This window comes from Ornithorhynchus anatinus, chromosome 19 (assembly GCF_004115215.2).
Source record: "Ornithorhynchus anatinus isolate Pmale09 chromosome 19, mOrnAna1.pri.v4, whole genome shotgun sequence".
Lineage (NCBI taxonomy): Eukaryota > Metazoa > Chordata > Mammalia > Monotremata > Ornithorhynchidae > Ornithorhynchus > Ornithorhynchus anatinus.
This window is the reverse complement of record NC_041746.1, coordinates 31,787,959-31,804,826: the sequence shown is the minus strand read 5'-3', so window position 1 is coordinate 31,804,826 and position 16,868 is coordinate 31,787,959. Positions and strand designations below refer to the sequence as shown.

Below are 16,868 nucleotides of genomic sequence, written 5' to 3'. Positions count from 1 at the left end.
CCAGACTGAAAATATGTGACTGTATACTCATGTTGTGTGTTGAATGTGAAAGTCACAAATACTTATGTGTTTTGGTTTTTTTGGGGGGGGGCGGAGGGCCAGGTGGGAAGGGAGGTAGGTTATTTTGTTTTGTCTTTGTGATTTATTTTTCCCCTCATAGTTGAGCTTTATTGGGTATAGCTAGATTTGGTCAGCTGAATTGGCCAGAGAAGCACACATTGCACTACTTGTTTTGTTATCCTGTCGTCTTCTCCCTTCTTAGTGGTGGCAAGTAGGCTATGTAGTGTATGAGAATAATTTGTTCTAACACAGCAGGTAGTAGTGTTTTGGGGGTTTTTCCCCTTTGCCCCAGTGATCTTGTGAGTGTAACTCAGCAGAGCTAGAAAAGCTGACCTAAAAGCTGCAGGCCCCTATTCTTAACAAAGATGTCCTTTTTCCAAATTGTGTGAAATGACTGTTGGTCATACAAGAGAGAGTTTTGTCTGTGTCATACCTGTGGATGGAATCTTACCATTAGTAGTTTCATCTTTTTGTAACATAGACGTAAAAACCTTTCTTTCTATAGACACGTAGACCTAAGTGAGAAATGTGCTTTTCCCTAGATTTTACTATTCACTAATTTTAAATTTCCTTGTTGATACGCATTTGAAGTCTTTCCCCACCCCACCCCTCCCCCTTTGGCCAAAAACAGCAGAGAACATAGGAACTAGCTTTTTGAAAAAGATAACCAGGCTGTATAACCAGGCTGTCTTCTAATTGCTGTCTTCTAACTGTATTGTCAAATGTTCACTAAATGCTCTGTGCAAAGTAGATGCTCAAAATAATAGTATCCGTTATGCGTTAGTACATTTTCTTTGGGAAAAGTTTATTTTTACAGCCAATTCTGTCAAGTATCAAATATAATGAAACTGGGCTATTTTTCCAGAATTTCTCCAAATTTGTTCTAAAAAACTTCAGTGTTTCCCAAAATGTTCTTTATAGTGATAAGAAATGGCATATTTAAAAAGCGGGGTTTTTTTAACCAAGTCTTTTCAGGTACTCCAGAGCAGTAGAGATTTTGGTTTTCTAGTCGCTAGGTCTGTACTACAGAGCAAACAGCTATACAGCTTCACCTCAAATGTCTTCCCTTTAGTATTCTTAAAATGGTTAATTGAGTGGAATGCTTGGCAGTTCTTAATTCTACCAAATTTGAATTAGACAAGTGGGCAATATGTTTTTTGGACCCATCCTGTTCCCAGCAGTGTTTCTGGCAGTAGTTGCTCTGTATTCCAGTGGGTTCATTGGCTCCCACCTAATCCCTCCCATGTTTGCTCATATGATCCTGATGACTCCTCACCCCAATCTCTGCTGCCCTGCTACTTTACTTTTGGGATGATTTGTTTCTTCTGCAGTACTCACCCAGGACCTCCATAATGTAATTCAATATTCCCATCAGTAAGAAAACTTTGTGCCTGGTTTCTTGAACCTTGCATAATTACACTATTGTTAGCAATCCTTCAGATTATTTCATGCTTTTTTGTTTAGTTTATTTACTTTATAGTTTTTCTTACTTGCTTTAATTTCTTTCCTTATACAACTGTTGTCAGCTGAGTAGATCTTAGGAGCCATGCAATTAAATTTTATTTTAGCAATTTAAAGATATGTTTTGATTGGACATCAATATTAATTTCATATTCCTAATATCCCTTTAAAATATAGATTTTTTTATTTGGGTATTCCAACTCAGGGACAAATATCTGCCCAAAGAAATGGTATTTTTAAAATGGCATTTAAGCGCATACTATACATCAAACACTGTTCTCAGTGCTGGGGTAGATTCAAGTTAATTAGGTTGGACACACTCCCAGTCCTGGATGGGGCTTACAGTCTAAGTAGGAGGGAAAACAGGAGAACTGAGGCACAGAGACATTAAATGACTTGCCCATCGTCACACAGCAAGCGTTTGGCAGAGCCAGGATTAGACTCCAAGTCCTCTGACCCCAGACCCATGCTGTTTCCACTAGGTCATGCTGCTTCTCAATGATTGAGTCTCCACTGAATGCTCTACACTGTTCTAAGCACTTAGGAAAGTTAACGAGGAACACAAACTCTAAGGATTGAAATATATATTAACTTATCTTAAAATTAAATGCCATAAATGCAGATAAAATCTTTACAAAGTACTGGGATCTAAAATAGATTGAATACCATTCCAAAGCGCCATTATATTTATCATCATCATTATTCCTAAAAAAAGCCTCCTGTGTAAGGGAAGAATAGGCTGTCTTAAATATAGGTAGGGATGATGTAATTTATTTTAATCTCTTCCTCCCTCTGTAGACCGTAAGTTCCTTGTGGTCAGGGATTGTGTCTCTCTACTGTATTGTACTGTACTCTTCCAAATCCTTAGAACGTTGATCTGTACTTGGTAAGTGCTTGATACATTAATTAAATCGTATTTATTTCCATTGATTGATTCATGAGTAGTGGGTCCTATCGGAACAATCAAGGAGTGCTACATGGCCCTCTGGCACCTGGGGCACAAAGGTGTTGTGTTTGGAATTCACAGGGACAGAACAGAGGCCACACACATTCTGGCAACTCTGCTGCCAATATTAATTTCCCTTCCAGTGCCTCCTCTATACTCCTGAGAGGTATGTTAACGAGAAGGCAGCAGTGACCTCTTCCTCTCCAAGCAAGTTATGGTCATTGCCTTCTCTGCTTCCAGTTTAAATACAACCAGTGATGCTGACCTACTGGGGAAGAATAACATGTTATTTAACAATGTTTTTGTGGATTGCTGCAAAATGACCCTTTTGTAAATTGGAATTTTATTCTGTTTTTACAGATGCTTGTGACCACTCCTGAGAAATGGGATGTTGTGACGAGAAAAAGTGTTGGGGACGTGGGCCTTTCTCAACTGGTAAAGCTTCTGATTCTTGATGAAGTTCATTTACTGCATGAGGACAGAGGACCAGTATTGGAAAGTTTAGTGGCCCGCACTCTCCGGCAGGTAAGCCAGAGGATTTCAGGAATGACTCGATGGGTAGTTAGCAGGGGGTCTGGGGTGGAGGCAGCAGTGACCTGGCCAACCCTGTAACAGCTGTGAAGTGGAAGAGTCCTTGGTGTGAAGAGGAAGTGGAGAATGCAGCCTTCCCTCTGCCCTCCCCACCAGGTGTCAGAATTAACCTGGGCATGAAATGGCTGTCAATTGTAGAGATATTGATAGACCTTTGGTGCATTTCTGTGTTTGATATTAACTGGATATTTACAGACCTTTTCCCCACACCATTTATGTACATATCTATAATTTATATTCATGTAGGTCTCCCCCTCTAGACTGTAAGCTCTTTGTAGGCAGGGAATGTCTATTTATTGTTGTTGTCCTCTCCAAAGTATTTAATACAGTGCACTGCACTCAGTAAATATGACTGACTGACTCTCCTCTTCAGAAAACCTAAGGTAATCGGAACTCAGTTATTTTGAATTTAATGGACCTCATAGGATTCTTAGAGGCCATTCTAGTCTACCCACCCTTCATCAGGCAGGGTACATAGCAACCATCCCAGTCAAATGAGAATGAGTTCATTTTTAAGCTTGAGAAGTTGGAATTTTTTATGCAATGATTATGTTCAGGCTATCATTGAAAGGCGCACAATAAAACTGCTCACTCCTTCACAGCTATAATAAAACATTAATGTCTATTTTGTACTCTCCAAATTTTAAAGACTTTTTCAAACAGGTGATTTAAATAGACTTTTCCATGTAAAAATTGCTCTGAATTTTGTCAAGATACAGTGGATTTAACATCAAAAGGTTTCTTTGAAACTAATTTGTCGCTTTGATGTTTAAAGTTATGGAGCCCCAAGTGCAATAGAGATGTAGTTCTAGAATACTTGAAGCTTTTCACATCTAGAGTGGAACAACTCCATAATATGTACGTTATACATAAAGGTTAGAGGCTGTCACATATCTTCATATGGAGTGCAAATCCTTAAAATCATTGGTCACTATGAATCTGAAAAGTTGGTGGCTGATTAACTGTATGTGTCTCCCCTTGGTGACTGGGAAAGGTTTTTTTAAACAAGACAGCAAATTGACAATGGGATGTAGTATGTGTCTTAATGTGTTTTGATTTTTCTGTCATGCACATGCATTTTTTTTTGACTGGCAGTTTCCTTGGTAATGTATATATGTAAGTGCTTTGGAAACTTAAACTCCTTAAGCTTTGAGAAGTATGGCTGCCCACCCTCCCCAGAAAGCTGTGGAGCTGATAGTCCCGTCATGTTTTTGGACTTGTCCCCTGCCAATCAATCAATGAGTGGTATTTATTGAGCGCTTACTGTGTGCTGAGCCCTATATTAAGTGTTTGGAACAGTACAACTCAATAGTGTTGGTAGACACGATCCCTGCCCACAAGGAGCCTGTCTACTTGTTTTGTTTTGTTGTCTGTCTCCCCCTTCTAGACTGTGAGCCCGTTGTTGGGTAGGGATTGTTACTATCTGTTCCCGAATTATACTTTCCAAGCACTTAATACAGTGCTCTGCACACAGTAAACGCTCAATAAATGTGATTGAATGAATGAATAAAAGGAGCTTGCAGTCTGCCAAAGAGATTCAGCCTCTTTGACCTTGACGATCACTGAAGAAAAGTATTAACTTCAGGAATGCTTGCTAGATGGAGTTGAGTTTTTCAAAGTGATGTGGCATCTTATCAGTGATAGGAATATGGAAAGTACAATGGGAAAGAGCTCTGAAAACTGCAAGTCTTGTAACTTCCATGGAATGAGTGTCGTAAGATCACTCTAATAGTAAAGATAAGTGTCTAGGATCAGTATTAAACTTCCTTTAGTCCATAAGATTATTGGTTCTAAACTGATTTTTACTGTCCAGCTGAGTGTTTTTCATAGGCAGGAATACGGCCTGAGTTATTTTACATACAAAAAAGAACAAAAGCTTACTTTTGTTTCTTTTCCTCTTTAAGAATATATTTGTAAAGACTAAATAGTGATTGATAGTTACTCTGAAAGAATTTCGTAGAGGTTTAGAGAGAGGATATATTATAATAAACCATCTTTAAGTTCATTACCACACCTGAGGTATGGTGTTTTATTACATACTTTTTAAACATGACCGTCTTTTAATGGAGAACAACAATAATAAAAATGAAAAGAAAGTAAACCCAGAGACATAAGGTAAAGAAACTATTCATTTTATCAAGAAAGGCAATAAGTGATGAAAAGTCTCAGTGGATATGTACTTCTGTTTTGCAGCAGATATCAAGTTCCTTTTTTCTTGTAAATCCAATTTTTTGAAACCACTGCACGTATTCCCAGAAAGTGGTTTTCATAAAGGATTATGTAACAATTAGGCATGGTTCCATCATGAAATTCCCCCTCCCTTCTGTGTTGAGTATGAACTTTTCTCTGAACGCCTTAAGTTTTTATACTTGCCCCCAGCCCTACAACTCTTGGTAAATATTCTTATACTCTACTGTTTCCCTTAACCCTAATCTATTTTATTGTCCATCTCCTTGTGAGAAGGGATCGTGTCTATGAACTAAGTTGCAATGATGTTTCCCAAGTGCTTAGTACAGTGCTTTGTGCACAGTAAGTGCTCAATAATATAATTGAATTGAGAAAGCACTAAGTGAATACCATTTATTGAAATAATTTTGAAATCAGGTCTTTGAGCTTTAATTTTTAATGCTATTAATATTCTTGCCTGAATTGTATTGTTAGAAATATAGCAACCAGAAATCACTACCAATACTGTGTCTCGGATGTTGACTTAGTAGAGAAGGAAAAGTTGATAAAATCAAAGTCAACGAAGGCTGCTTTTATCCTATATATTGAGTAACATCTAGAAATCTTATGAAGTGAAAGGTGGGTTCAGTGGTATTTGTGGTACAGGAGTTATAAAAATAATTATCCTTTTAATTATTGTTATTATGGTATTTAAGTGATTACTCTGTGTCAAGCACTGTTCTCAGTGGTGGGGTAAATACAGGATAATCTGGTCAGACACAGTACCTGTTTCACTTGGGACTCAGAGTCTAAGAAGAAGGTAGGACAGTTATTTAATCCCTATTTTGTGGATGAGAACACTGAGGCCCAAAGAAGTAGAGAAGCTACATGCCGTAGTGGATAGAGCACTGGCCTGGGAGTCAGACGATCATGGGTTCTAATCCTGGCTCTGCCACTTGTCTGCTGTGTGACCTTGGGCAAGTCACTTAATTTCTCTGTGCCTCAGATACCTCATCTGCCAAATGGGGATTGAGATCTAAGCCCCAAGTGGGACAAGGGACTGTGTCCAACTTGATTTGCTTGTATCCACCCCAGTGCTTAGCACAGTGCCTGGCACATAAGTGCTTAGCAAATACCAGAATAATAAAACTACTATTAAGTCACATGTTCATGGTCGCACAGCAAGCAACTGAAAGAGCGGGGATTGGAACACAGGTCTTCTGACTCCTGAACCTTGTGTCTTTCCACTAAGCCACACAGCTACTCATTTTCTGGTTTTAAACTTAAAAAAAATTTACAAAATCTAAACTAGGAAGTCCTCCAGAAAAATCAGCTCGTCCTGCAAAAGCAAGTATATTTAGTTGTGCTTGTAAATAAAGCCTGAGAATGACTTTTGCTAAGCCAGGCAACACTTGATTATGCGGAGGCCAGTGATAGAGTTTGTGGATCATCCAGGCCACTTCCTTCACAGTACAGGCAGTATTATCTACACTGAAGCACTGCTTGCTTAGCTGCCTTTGATAGAACATATGAGGAAAATGGATCTTCAGAGAATTTCTAGAAAGGAAATAGATAAATATCATGCATAGGAATACATGTGTTATAGAAAATTTTATCTTTCATGTGTTATCTGTGTGAAAATATGGTTGCTTTTGGATGAAAGTGAGTATGAAATTCCAGGTATCTCAGAAGGCTGGATGTCATGAAAATGGAGATGAACACTTTTTAAGTATAAAAATATATGTATATATAAACAATATATATATATCTAGAATAACACCCTGATTTTATTTTTTTGTTATAAATAACTTAAATAGTTCTTAAACACTTATATACTACTCACAAGTGTTCTAGAGACAACGTGCTATAGCAGTTTCTTGTTGAAATATATCTTAGTTATCCCATGGCACCTAGACTAATTCTAATACTAAAAGTTCTTACAGGAAAAAAAAAAGAATAACTCTATGGGATAAATCCTTTGTTGTTTGAGGTTCACCTTTAAAAAAGCAGAGGTAAATTCTAGTCTCCAAAAGTCACGGAAAGCAACGGAATTTTGCATGGGACTCACACAGTTAATGGATAAATGGAAACTCACCTAAGATTATAAAAGGTAAAATGGGCCTGATGCTAACATACTGAAAGAAAAAAAATCCTGTGGCTTTTAGTGCAATGAAAGATGGAGGAGGATAAATACATTATATTCTTCATTCAATTCCAAAGAACTATTAAGGTTTTTTAAAACACTGTTGACTGGGGAGAGGAAGGCAAAATCATAATCTTTGAGACCTCCAGATTTGGTGGTATCGGAATTAAACTCATTTATAGATTTGCCCAACCAGCTGGTTGCCTAGTAACAGATGCATTCTGAACATTTGAGAAACACAATTGCTTTTATACAATGAATTTCATGTTAGTTGCTCTTCATTTTTTTTTTGATGTTATGATATTAATTGGATTCTTACCATATGCTTTACAATTGTAACGAAATCTCGTATACCAATCCTGGGCTTTATCCATCAGCAAATGACTATATTACAGAGGATGTAAAAATTTATGAAATATCACATTCCAGTGTATGGCCCCTGAATGAAAATCATTTTTAGAAGAACATGAAAATCTAGAGGACAGAGTATTCATTTTTGACTTTTTGCATATGCTATTAACTATTTAGGTGGGAATAATGCTCTGAAAATTCTTAAAAGATTCTTTAGTCTCAGTAGGCCTGCTGAGAAAGAGATGATAGTTGTGATGCTTTCCATAATTTTTTTTGATTTATTAGATTTAAAGCATGACTTTTCTTAGGAAAAATAGAGTTCGATCCTTGGTTTTTGGGATCCTTTCCTTGGCAAATTTCTGCACTCTTTCACCTCACATTTTAACCTCCTCAGGTCATCTTCTTCCCACTTCAGTTGGTGAAAGTGAATCAAGACTGATAGAGAGTTGAGCCAAATGTTTTTATGTCCTGGGGCATTTTCAACCTGAGGTAATGCCTCACACTATGTTGTTCTGAAAAACAGCAGACTTCTAAGCCTTCTCTTCAGTTTGGATACAGTCTGATTATGTAACACAGAAGTGTTTCAATGGCATTCTTTCTTCACTTCCAAAAGTATGCATTTTATGAAAATGCAAAATGCTATTCCTCCTTTCATCCTCTCCCCTTACCCACTTTTCTCCACCTCCCTCTTCACATACAGATCAACATTTGAGGAGAAAGTGTGATTTTTACATCACCTTCTCACTACCATCTTTCCTGTCATGTTCATGATCATGTGCAAAATGTGGTTGAAAAAATCTTGGAGACAGTGTCAGACCCAAAGTTGTCTGGGAGTTGAAGGCGAATACCCTCCACTGAACATAGCATGCTACTTGGTTAGGGGTCCCTACTGCACTGCATCTGTCTGTAGATCCCTGCTTCTCCCCCTCACCACCCCCCGACACCCCTCCCCTCGCCCCCCCCCCCCCCCCCCCCCCCGCTAGTCTGCCCACCCCAGCTGGCAGTTTACCCAGGCTTTCACGCTGAGCCTCTGATAGAGCAGTCAGGCCAGGTACTGGTCAAAACAGCAGAGGCATTTCTTTTCCATCAAACAGGGTCAATAAAGCACATCGTTTTAGCCACCTCTTGGCTGCTAATCAGACCACCACAAAGTCCATTCCACCATTTGGCAAGCAAGGCTGCAGGATAGAAAGATTTTTGTCTTGGTTATTCTCAGTGGAAATGGAGTACCTGAGCAGTTGCCAACTAGTCTATGATAAGCAATAAGGTTCTAGAGCTCCTAGGTCCTTGCATTGGAGGTTGCCCTAGCACAGCTGACCTCATTCCAATACTTCTAAAATGATTGGCCATGAAACTACCAGCTGTTGACCTTTTATGTGCAGTATTGAGCACCAATAATAATAATTGTGGTATTTGTTAAACACTCCTATGTGCCAAGCACAATACTAAGCACTGGAATAGGTGCAGGATAATTGGATTAGACACAATCCCCATCCCTCTTGAGTCTCACAGTCTAAGTGGGAAGGAGAACAGGTATTGGATCCCCTTTTCACGGATGACAAAACAGAGGGACAGAAAAGTTAAGTGACTTGCTCAAAGTCACACAGCTATCAAGTGGTAGAGCCGGCATTAGAACCCAGTAAGCTGGATGTGGGCAGGGAATATGCCTGTTTATTGCTATACTATACTCCCCCAAATATAATGGTATAGTGCTCTACACACAGTAAGCACTCAATAAATACGATTAACTGACTGATTTTGATTCCCCAGCTTGTGCTCTTTCCACTAGGCCACAATGATTTGACACAGCTTGCACCAGGAACTGAAAAGGCTGGCCAGAAATCCTCTTCACCATCCCCATCCCATCCATCACCAAGAGCTGCCAGCCTTTTTGACCACTGTTTCCTGGTGCCTCCTTTTCTTTTCCCATAGTCTTTACCCATGTCCTAACACACTTCACATCTGGATACTATAAAATTTTCTTTACTGGCCTTTCTACTCTCATTAAAAATGAATTGTTATAATAATCCCAACTCAATCATTTCCGTACATTCCTCAGCAATGTTTCTCGGGAAGTTACAATGACTCCCCGATTCAAAATAAACCCTTAATTTATAGGTTTTAAGGACCCCAAATAAATAGTCCACCTGATCCACCCCTTCCTCTCCGTTCTTCACATAGCTGTCCCACAAGCACTATAAAATTACATAGCTAAAACTGAATTGTTCATCTTCTTTCCTAAACCTATTCCTTGTCTTTTTTTAAATAATGGAATTTGAAGTGTTTACTCTGTGCCAGACATTGTTCTATGCGCTGGGGTAAATACAGAGTAATCAGGTTGGACACAGTCCATGTCCCTCATGGGGCTCACAGTCTTAATCTCCATTTTGCAGGTGAGGTAACTGAGGCATAGAGAAGTGAAGTGACTTGCCCAAGGTCACACAGCAGAGAAGTGGTGGAGCTGGGATTAGAATCTAGGTCATTCTGACTCCCGGGCTGGTGCTCTATCCACTTGGCTATGCTGCTTCTCATCTTTTTCAACACAGTTAGCAATAATGACTATCTTTTCTGACCCAGATGTTCATAACCTTGGTGCTGTCTTTGACTCCTGATTTCCTTGAACCTCCATCTTTTATCAGTAGCTAAATCTTACCAGCTTCTCCTGAATACCTCATAGATGATGATGGTGGTGGTGGTGGTGGTGGTGGTGGTATGCTTACTATGTGCCAAGCACTATTCTAAGAACTGGGAGGGATACAAGGTAATCAGATTGTTCCACATGGGGCTCACAGTCTTAATCCACATTTTACAGATGAGGGAACTGAGGCACAGAGAAGTTAAGTGAATTGCCCAAAGTCACACAGCTGACAAGTGGCGGAACTGGGACTAGAACCCAAGACCTCTGACTCCCAAGCCCGTGCTCTTTCCATTGTGCCACACTGCTTCTCAGAAAAGGTAATCAGGTTGTCCCACGTGGGGCTCACAGTCTTAATCCCCATTTTACAGATGAGGTAACTGAGGCACAGAGAGGTTAAGTGGCTTGCCCAAGGTCACACAGCAGACAAGAGGAACTGGGATTAGAACCCACGTCCTCTGACTCCAAAGCCCATGCTCTTTCTGCTAAGCCATGTTCCTCTTCCCCTTCCTCTTGAGTGATCATCCTGGTACAAGCTCAGGTTATCTTTCAACTAGACTATTACACCAGCCTCCTTATTATCCCTTGTACCCTCCCTCCTTCCCCTGCAACATACACACCACCTCCAGCTATTATCCTCTTCAGACTTTACAACTGTAGCTTTCATGTTCTAATATGATGCCTTGGACTGTAAGATACTTTCCATGAGGCCAGCAGGTTTGGGTTTGATGAGATAGTTTTGGGATATCTTTTGGGATACCTTTCTCCTTTTGGGGGAAGTAATGTATTCCTAAGGCAGCCTACTCAGACACCACATGTTGTTGTTGAATGGCACTGCTGCCTCATTAATCAGTGGTATTTACTGAGCAGATACTGTATGCAAAACCACTTTACTAAGTGTGTGGGAGAGTACAATTCAACAGAGTAATTTACAGTCTATAGGAGCAATTGAACAACCTAAATCCTGAGCCACCAATTTGCATAGGGCTTTTAATTAGGAGTGTGGCCTAGTGGATAGAGTATGGGTCTGGGAGTCAGAAGGGTTTGGGTTCTATAGGTTTCCCACCAATTTGCATAGGGCTTTTAATTAGGAGTGTGGCCTAGTGGATAGAGTATGGGTCTGGGAGTCAGAAGGGTTTGGGTTCTATAGGTTTCTCATGAATAGAATATCAATGCTAATATCCATGGGGAGAAATAGGTCAGGTCAACCAACTTAAGATGTGGGTCCTCATATTTTTGCCTATGTTTTGAACCGTTTGTCCCATTGTATCAAAAAGGGAATGATGAAATTGCCACTAGTGGCAGTCACATCTGGTCCAAGAGGGCACAGAACCTCTAAAAATGCATAATCATGTAAAGTTCAAATAATAACCTTCAAATTATAATATTCCTCTCAAGGGAAAAAATGGCAATTGTGGCCAGAAATTTAATTTTTTATCAGCGAATTTAACTCCAAGCCATCCTCAGATGTCAAGACAAATTTTATTGGCACGATTAAAAGCAAATTCAGGTTCTGAGTTTAGAATTTTTTAATCTTGATAGCAACAACCTCATTGTGCCCTGCAGTTATTTCTTTGAATTTAAATATTGACGGGAAATTGAGTGCCTGGTAACAAATAGGTAAAGAAATCATGAACCAAACAGCAGAAATAAATATCAACTAAATGTCAACTTGATAATTCTCAATAATCTCTGCTTGACAAGCAAGAGAATGAAATGTCCAAGGCAGGAAATAAACTGAAATATCACCATTGAAAATTTTATTGTGCTTTTAAGTCCAGCTGAAATTCTGGTGAAATGACAATGCAGAAAAAGAGTTGTATAATATAAATAATACTTTTTTCAATAATATAAACTTTTTTAATTTAAGAAAGAAAAGTTACTGTTTTGTTCACAAGAGGAGGACAGTAAAATCTAGTGTTCTCCTTTCTCCATTCGTCAACAAGGATTTCCCTCCAATTATTTTTTTTCTCTAAAATGATTGTTATATGGCCATTCCTCCAGACGTACTGCTGTTAGGCTAAGACTGCATTTATCCAGTTTCATTTCCCCGCAGATTTACTGTGATATGAAAAAAAGATAATCTTTAATAGCACAGAATTTTTATTTTGTAGTTATTGTAAAGAGAGGCCCGCAAATTTTAAAGCCAAGCCCCTAAGTTTGTTGTAGTTACTCAGTATGCTCTTTTGATGTTTTATCGATGTCAGAATCAAGACAGCAAAAATTGCTTCGGTATCTCCATGACTATGATTAGTGTTCTAGTGCAATATCTTCCTAGTACTGTACATTTTTTATCCAAATTAGTTTTAATATTTCATATGACATGGATCAGGCAATTATTTAAGATTTCATCATTTCCAAAGACTTATTTAATACCCTTTTACCTCATATTGGTACATGTGATAACCTAAATTAATTTTAAAAAATTATCATTTAGAAGCTGTTTTAAGACAAAGTAGCTATTGCCCTACCTACAGGTCTTATTATTTTTCACTTTTTAAAAATGTACTATTTATTAAGCACTTACTATGTGCTAAGTACTGTTCTAATCAGGTCGACAGTTCCTGTCCCACATGGGGCTCATAATCTCCAACGAAGGAGAATGGAAAATGAATCCCCATTTTAAAGTTGAGAAAACTGAGGCAGAGAAGTTGTGACTTGCCCAAGGTGACACAACAGGCAAGCAGCAGAGCCGGGACTAGAACTCAGTTCCTCCGACTCCCAGGCCTGTGCTCTTTCCAGTAGACTACACACCTTTGCTTGATATTGGTTATCCTTTGAATGTTCCATAAGAGTTTGAACCTTCATTTGTTGCTGTTGGTGATTTAAGGTCCTCAAGGGAGAAGAATCTTATTCTTTGTGGTGTTGTACTTTATTCTAGTTAGAGAACCTCTGTGTCCCATGAAAGAGAAGTAGCAAAGTCATTACTTTAAGAGAGGCATGTTCCTGAGATGAGGTTTAGACTACATATTCCAAGCATAGGGACAGATTCTACCAGAGAATGTAAGGTTCTGGCTAAACAGAAACACCCCCCACCTTCTCTCCCCCACCCTCACATCGGACCCTAACCCTCTGCCCCCTAAATCCTGTGAAAGTAGGTGGCTCAGGATAATGGTCTTTCTGTTGCTGAGGAAGCAGTAATAGTGTTCTACAACTTCCCGAACAGCAGTACAGCACTGTGTAGGAGAACTCTGCTTACCCCGAATGGAGAAGGAATGACAGATAATGCACTTATAGCCCGCCTCTCACCAACCTCCAAACTGGCTCATTATTGGATCACATCTGGTGAACTTCGATCTGGCAGTGGAATAACAAATAAAAAACAAATATATAAAAAAACAACTATCACAACATAGAACAGCAGGATGTTACTTGGTAATGATAGCAAGTCATTACCTTGCGAAGTGAGCAGTTAATGGGGTCAACATCACAGCAATGAGTGAAACTAGCCTCTCTGATAAAGGACTGTTTACAGAGATAGGTTTAGGATTTTAAAAAAATGTTACTGGAGGGTGGAAAAACAGATTATTTGTTTTACGGGTAAAGATTAGGTGGTGCTGAGTAGGGAGGAGAGGGGAAGTTGACAGCAGTTTAATTTTAAACTAATATACCAATTGAATATCTTTTCAGTGTGTCAAATGATTTGCTCAAAAATTTGCAAAAATTCAGGTGGATAGAAACAAGATTGGACTGTAATTAAAATTATTGAAATGCAGTGGACATGTGTTTTGCATTTTTCAGCACAGCATTGAAAATCATTGTCACTAATTTTTCACATTTTTCCCTTTCAGATTCTTTTTAAAAATATTACTTATATTGAGAAAAATATTGTCACAAGTGCTTACTGGTTATTTTTTCAACCTTGATTTTGAGAAATTTCTATTCAGTCTTCACTTAACAATAAATTAGTATATATGCCAAATTTCATAAACACAAGTGAATTGCTACATTTACAAGAATGGCATAGCTAAATGCTGCCAAGTTCTAAGATGTCTGTGCACTTGGAATATCAATTTAACTATTTAGATAATGTTTTCTTAGAGCCCTAATCATTTTGTAGGTTTATAAGTGCATGATGGTTAATATTCCCAAATGGTATTTCTGGGCTTCTTTGAAATGTACCATTAAACAGAAACATATTTAAAATTTCATACCTCTCTTTTAGAAGTAGCATGGCTTAGTGGTAAAAGCACTAGATCGGGAGTCAAGAGTCCTGGGTTCTAATCCCAGCTTGCCTGCTGGGGTGACCTGTGCCTTAGTTTCCTCAACTGTAAAATGGGATTAAATACTTGTTCCCCCTTAGACTGTGAGCCCTGTGTGGGACAGAGACTGTGTGACGTGATTTATATTGAATCTACACCAGGACTTAACACAGTGCTTGGCACATAGTAAACACTGACAAATACTATAATAATCATTTTGGTGATGCTATTCAGATACCGTAAACATTCGACCATACCATAATACGTATCCATATTGGTCACCAGGCAGACCTGGAGATAGGGTTGCTTTGTGCTAACTGATGATATGGGCTGCCTGACAAACCCTGTTGAATATAGACTGTAAGTTCAATATGGGCAGGGAACATGTCTGCTAAATCTGTTATACTGTACTCTCTCAATTGCATAGTACAGTGCTCTGCATATATTAGGTGCTCAATAAATACCGTTGATTGAATGTTGGCATTCAGAGGGAGGCCATTGCCACCCTATGCACATGGAAATGTTATGCTTTTTTTTTTTTTTAAGAAAATGGACTGACCAGGTGAAGAAAGTGCTTGATTGTGGGCATTACTTCTTCCCAGCTGTGATGGACTGTTAGGACTTTTATCTCAAAACCAAGCTTTTCCTTCTGGAACCCAAGGGTGGACTGTGGGGACCTGCTCAAGAGGGAGAGGCAGGATAACCACAGAGCATAGTTTTGGACCAGGACCCAACAATGGGAAAATAAGCTTTGAGTTCATTTTTAATTTGCTGGCCTGCGTAGATGCCATCTTTTCCACTTGAGTGCTATGGTATGGTTCTAGAATGAGGTAAGTGGACTAGGGGATGGCAAGCTTCAGAGAAGTAGTAAGTAGAAAACCCGAATTTGGACCTTCCAGCCTGTTTATTGGCTCTAAGGTCTGAACAGAGACTTGTAGTGAGAAAAGTTTGGAGTTAAGCCAAAAAGTGGTGGGTCTTTCACACCGAAACCTGGTACCCATGGAGCAAGTGCTTAGTACAGTGCTCTGCACACAGTAAGCACTCAATAAATATGATTGAATGAATGAATGAACAAACAGTGGCCTGGCACTCCCAAGTGCTGGCACCTGTGTTGGCTGCTCATGCTGAGTTTGTAAAGGAAAGTCATCATTTTTAAGATGGTATTTATCAAGTAACAGCTCCTACACACACACAGCACACCAGACATCAAAGCACATAGAAGAATTTTTGAGACCAACTGGGAACACTAGCAGAGCAAAGAAACAAAGTAGACAAATTCATTGGTAAACGTTCTTTAACGTCAATACAGGTGTTGCTGTCAGTCCACACACGGTGTTGATTTTCTTTTAAGAAAAATCCACTCTAGTACATATACATAATGAGTGATTATCATCGATGGCTCTTTCCTGTCAAGAACTCCAAAATCATTTCAAATGCCAAGAGAGCTTTTTGGCACCTGGAAATCTTCAAAAAGTACTGTTTAGACATAGCCATGTCTATATTATGTCTTCAGTTTATTTGATTTTGCTTGTTAATTGGGATAGAAGACATTACTTTTAGTTATCGAAATTCTATTTCTTTGCCTTTTCATGTCCTAATTAGCTCCTCAGCAATGTTCAATGAAGTAATGAGCAGCTACGAAAACTCAGTTTTTCAAATTTAAGTGTCCAGAAATAAAGAACAAAAAGTATCGTACGCAAATGATGCAAGTAATATTTGTTTTAAAAATTCAGTCCCCAGACAGCTCTGATCTTTGTATCTGGAGTGGAGAGGGCTTTCTTTGGTTAGCACACAGTAAAATTTAGAGAAACTATATAGTTCTCCTATAGTATGAGGGTTGTGTTCCAACAAAACCCTGCATTGAAGAAAACGCGTGCTGTAGTCTTCACTGCACCAAACACCATGTGCGTGTGCACATGCTAATAAGTCTACATTTTTCCAAGTCCAGACAGTCTTGCATTGTTGAAAGAATGGTCCCTCACTCCTCAAATGTGATCCAAAATGCAGTCACCCAGAACTGTGTTTATCAGTGATATGAAGAAAGTTTGAGCTTTTTACTATAGAAATTTTATTAGAAGCTTTTAGGTGCTCAAGTCAAGTTTTTATGGCTAAAATCAATTTAACATCCTCAGAACTATTAGACATAAAACTCTTCAGAAGAATTCAGTTTTTGTTATTCAATATCTTGTGTTTAAAATAACAGATTTGAGCTTTAAAAGTCTCCTGATGAAAGAACAGATGAAAACGATTTTTATAATGTAAAACTATTATGTACATACTCAGCTTGAGACAAAAACTTTTACAAAAGATGAT

At 38.8% G+C, this 16,868-nt stretch overlaps 1 protein-coding gene across 2 annotated transcripts in view; it reads left to right on the top strand.

Moving 5' to 3' along the window:
• Positions 1 to 16,868, top strand: part of ASCC3 (activating signal cointegrator 1 complex subunit 3) — a 263,001-nt gene that overhangs the window by 90,703 nt on the left and 155,430 nt on the right. For both annotated transcript variants that reach the window (XM_029046904.2, XM_029046905.2), the window contains exon 11: positions 2,828 to 2,992. In XM_029046904.2, coding sequence (XP_028902737.1) covers positions 2,828 to 2,992 — 165 coding nt within the window. The remainder of the gene's footprint in view (positions 1 to 2,827; positions 2,993 to 16,868) is intronic.